A 4693-nucleotide genomic window follows, 5' to 3' on the forward strand; every position below is an offset into this window, starting at 1 on the left:
GATAATCGCAAGTAAGAGGACGTCTTAGATGCTTTCAAAATCTTCCTAAGACGTTAATAAGAATCTCCGAACCCCTTTAAAGTTTTCAAAATGATTTTTCTGCTTAAGTCTTTTGAAAACATAGTTTTCTTGATTTTTCTCAAAAAATCAAGTGGCGACTCTAAAAAGTCGAAAATCTGAAAAAATAAATATTTTTTCTTTTTTCAAATAAAACAATATTGATCTGAAAAATATAAGTACAAAGTCATGCAATAACAGAAAAAAAAATTATCTGAAGTATGCAAATACTAAAATCAACATAAATCATATGAGCTACTACATGGAGCTCAATGTACTGTCAAACTAAAAGGTTGGTGTAATATTTGTCAAGATACGGGGCCTGAGAGAGCTAACGTGGGTTCACTAAGCTGGTGTCTATCTTAGACAGCTCTAAATGACCTTTTAAAAATAAATTTAAATATTTCACATACTTTTTCATGAAAAATTTATTTATTTTTAAGAGGTTAATAAAGTTCATACCTTAAACTCATTTTATTAAAAGAAAGTCGAATGCAAACTCATTTATTCAAAACTAAACTATTGTGAGATGTACCTAGATATACATTTTCGTATTTTTTATCAATTTAATTCAAAAAAATAATTAAAACTTATAAATCATAAAGATTAAATGTCATAGTCATCCTAATTAAATGTTAATACCAAATTATAAATTAGCAAATGATGAAAGGTCTTTTCTTATAGGAAAAATTAAAAGAGATGCATATCATGTTATCATAAAATTACATTGAAAAATTGAACCAATCATAACTAATTGATGAATGCAAATTATATATATTTACTTTGATATTATTAATTTAAAATTTTATTAAATTTGTTTGTTTTTATATTTTAACTTTAACGAAAACTGACTGAAACCAAACCATGAATATCCTTAAAGGAAAAACAATTGTGCTGATGATAAATATTTCAGAAATTAAACTAAAAAAATAACATCAAAGGTTGATTTTATTATTATTATTATTTCATCCACTTCCCAAAATAATACAGAGAAGTAATGTACCAGTAGCAAAAATGGAAGACTTTAGCCATCCAAGGATCCGTGGCGCAATGGTAGCGCGTCTGACTCCAGATCAGAAGGTTGCGTGTTCGATTTACGTCGGGTTCAAATTCCCCGATTCTTGAGGATCCAAATTTTTTTTATTACTTTCTTATTTTATTTGACTAAAAACATTATAATTTACGTGCAATCCGTTAACTTCGAGAAAAAGATCATGGCATTAATTGACTATTTATTCTCAACAGCATGAAAAAGAATACTGATCTTCTTCCCCCTTTACCTCTCTTTTTTAGCGGATGACGAAAGCAAATTCCGAAAGTTTATTTTCTCCGTTCAAGAAATTGCCTGCGTAGATGGGGGAGACGGAAGAAGAAAAAAATCAAAGTTTTAACATAATTTGAGTTGCATATAAATCCAAGTCGATGCAAACAAAATTATTATGTGATATGGCAATTTGTAGACAACAAGGACATGTAAAAAAGTACCCAAATATACTTCACAAGGCAAAAAACATGTTCACACAGAGAAATTGATCTAATTGTTCAATTTCCTTCAATATTCATTGAGGATACAAACTAATAGATGTTTCAAGGTTTACACAATCTAACATACAAAATGTGAATCAATGATTCACAATGACAACAAAAGTAAAGTACAACAAGGATCCATGGTCTAGGACTCATCCCATTCATCATCATTCTTATATGAAACCAATGTGTCAACCTTATGAATCTGCATAAGAGAAAACAAAACTCGAATTAGGGTCACCGAAATATCCAGGGGATTCGTATCAGAATCAAGCAGCAAATTGCTCCTACCTTAGTGTCAAAAGAGTGCAGTTTCACCATTTGTGGATTCGCAATCAGTTTAGGATCACTCTCAATCCAAGTGAATGGAACTGCAACATCCATATCAGTGTATGCTAACACATCAAACACACCTACAGCCATACACACAAATGAAACAAGAAATCTCATCAAGAAACATCCCAAAAGCAACATTGCCATTGTATCGAAACATCCAAGCACAAATGATGCTTACATGGTTCTTCAAGGCACGGCAAATAAGTGATGCTGGACGCTATTTGCCTCATAATCGCTTGAATTTCCCTCATTATTTCTTTATCACTTTTCTCTCTTGAAACACTGGAAAATCAAATAAACATTTAGCTAATTATTTAACAAACAATCCAACATACGAAGACATCAAAAGCAAGCCAGGGTTGAGTATTTGGCTCTGAACTATTTAAGCACACGAACGAAATTATAGGTCTTCTGCCATAATAACTCCTCCAACATACACTTCTTTCAATCCACAATATTAACCAAAGATGATTATCAGCTTACCCTTTCTGGACAACCTCACTATCAGTTTCGATACTGAAATTCCACCTTTCTAATACCTCACCAGAGGCCTTACTCATGATGACAAGAACCACCCTTTGTAGCTTTCCAGTTTCCAACCACTCTACATGAACAAAATCATAAAGAAAACAATCATTTCACTACCTAATATATGATCTGAACCAATCTACAACCTCGTCAAAATTCTACAACTTACCAGCAAGTTGGGCAGTCAAGTTGGAAACAAAGGTCTTGACACCTTCATCTTCAGTAAGCAACATTGTGAGACCATATTTCTTCACTTTCTTAAAACTTTCTTCAGGATATACTCCTCTGTTGTACAAAATGCTAAATAAACATAATCCCCGCACAAATTCAAAAAAAAAAATCAGCATTCAGACAAAACCATAAACAACGAACATATAGCATTGTGTTAAAAGGAATTAATCAATCAACAATGGCCGATGGCCAATGTAAAACTAATTGGAATCAGTCAGATAAATCAATCCATCCGCTCTATTGTAGCCCATTTTAGTCCAATGCAGGTAAATAAACGAAGAACACAAAGCATTTTATTCAATCAATCGGAAAATCAACAACGTATCGATCGATGAAATCTATTCAATCCAATTTCATTACTAATCTGTTCAAACCCAATTTCATTGGGCTGAATTTCAGGTTGATAATTATTTTTCAAAGCAAATTTAGGGGTTTTGTGAAATCTTATCTAAATCTGAGATCCGATCACTACGTGAACGACGTGCAAGTCTATAAACCAAAATTTGATATGAAAAAAACAGGAATTCCGAGTTGTTACCTGTTTGCAGCATAGCCAAAATATTCACTGACGATTGCGGCGGAACCACGAAGTGTGATTATGTCTTTGGAGGCTGTTCTTGACGCCATTTTCAGATTAGGAAATGGAATTAGAAAAATGGTTATGGATATTGATTGCTTGTGAGAGAATCAGAGATGAATTTAGGGTTTTTATGAGAATTGAGAAACAAAGTGGAAGAGCAACGGCTAGTTTTTGGAAATGACACAAAACAACGGTCACACTGAGATGGGTTTAGTGCAAAAATTGGGCCACACTGAAAATTTATAATGTTATACGGGAATAGTTTATATAATTATATTTTATGAGTATAATTTAGTTTGTTATGGAGTATTTAATTTATATATTAAGTTTTTTTTGTTTATAATTTATGAGGAAAATGCACAAGTACCCCAGACTATAACTGAAATTCTAGAGACACACCTTAATTAAATTAACTTCCTACTACCCTTGAACTTTTTTTTTTTTTTGTAATTTTGTGCACTTTTTGTCTTATGTGGCACACTCCGTGGCTCCACGCCATTGAGGCACGTACGAGATATTTGAATGTCACGTAAGCTAAAAAGGTGCACAAAGTTACAAAAAATAAGTGTAAGGGGTGGGGGTGGGGGTAATAGGACCTTAATTTAGTTAAGGTGTTTCTCAGTGATTTCAGACATAGTATAAGAGGGTACTTGTGCATTTTCATAATTTATGCAATATTCTACTTAATAAATGGATACATGAGCGCTAATAAGGTAACAAAATACTTGCATAATCCCATGATTCAAGTTAATCCTTTCAAATCAAATATTATTCCAAAAAGAGTTCTATAACAATACAAACATCATAACAACTGGTATCCTCATACCACAAAAGCAAATATAAAATGAAAAATTCATGTTTCGTCAATATTCTTGAATATTTTTCTTTTAAGAAAACTTCATGTTTTAAACTACGAAAAAGAATAAAATTGATTTGCATAATATATAATTGAAATTTTCAAAATTGCAAGTACGTATATTTGTTCATACAAATATAAACAAATTGTATATTAACAATTCTATTCTAATTATTGGTTAAAAAAATCGAGTAATGTTGTATGTATGAGTTGTATATGTATACCACTGCGTGTGGGGGGCGTATTTTCGTGGTTATTTGCAAATGAAAATAAATCCCTATGAAAATGATAAAAAGTATATATCAATATGTAAATCGAATATTTATACAAATCAATTAATATTTTCAATTATATACGTTACAAATATAAACTATTTGTATAAATAAGAACTATTTAAGATTGTATATAACTATAAATTCTATATGTATATAATTATGTGTACATGAATATAGTACTTAAATATACAGAAATATACATATTATACCTCCAATTTTTTTGTATATAACTATCAAAATATAAACTCTATATGTATATGATTATATGTATATGAATATAGTACTTATATATATATATATATA

At 30.7% G+C, this 4693-nt stretch overlaps 1 protein-coding gene and 1 non-coding gene across 2 annotated transcripts; one reads left to right on the forward strand and one right to left on the reverse strand.

The window, feature by feature from the left end:
* The first annotated feature begins 1093 nt into the window (after positions 1-1093).
* On the forward strand, positions 1094-1165 carry TRNAW-CCA. The gene has a single exon. It is a non-coding gene; the product is annotated as a tRNA-Trp (tRNA).
* Positions 1166-1531: 366 nt separating this feature from the next.
* Positions 1532-3453, reverse strand: LOC107019014 (mitotic spindle checkpoint protein MAD2). The gene is made up of 6 exons (XM_015219600.2): positions 3218-3453; positions 2618-2748; positions 2404-2524; positions 2099-2202; positions 1876-1997; positions 1532-1789 (listed from the first exon to the last, which is right to left on the reverse strand). The coding sequence occupies exons 1-6, from the start codon at positions 3304-3306 to the stop codon at positions 1730-1732; spliced, it is 627 nt and encodes a 208-aa protein (XP_015075086.1). The 5' UTR covers positions 3307-3453; the 3' UTR covers positions 1532-1729.
* Positions 3454-4693: the final 1240 nt, after the last annotated feature.

The sequence above is a fragment of the Solanum pennellii genome, chromosome 5 (assembly GCF_001406875.1).
Source record: "Solanum pennellii chromosome 5, SPENNV200".
In the NCBI taxonomy this organism is placed as follows: domain Eukaryota; kingdom Viridiplantae; phylum Streptophyta; class Magnoliopsida; order Solanales; family Solanaceae; genus Solanum; species Solanum pennellii.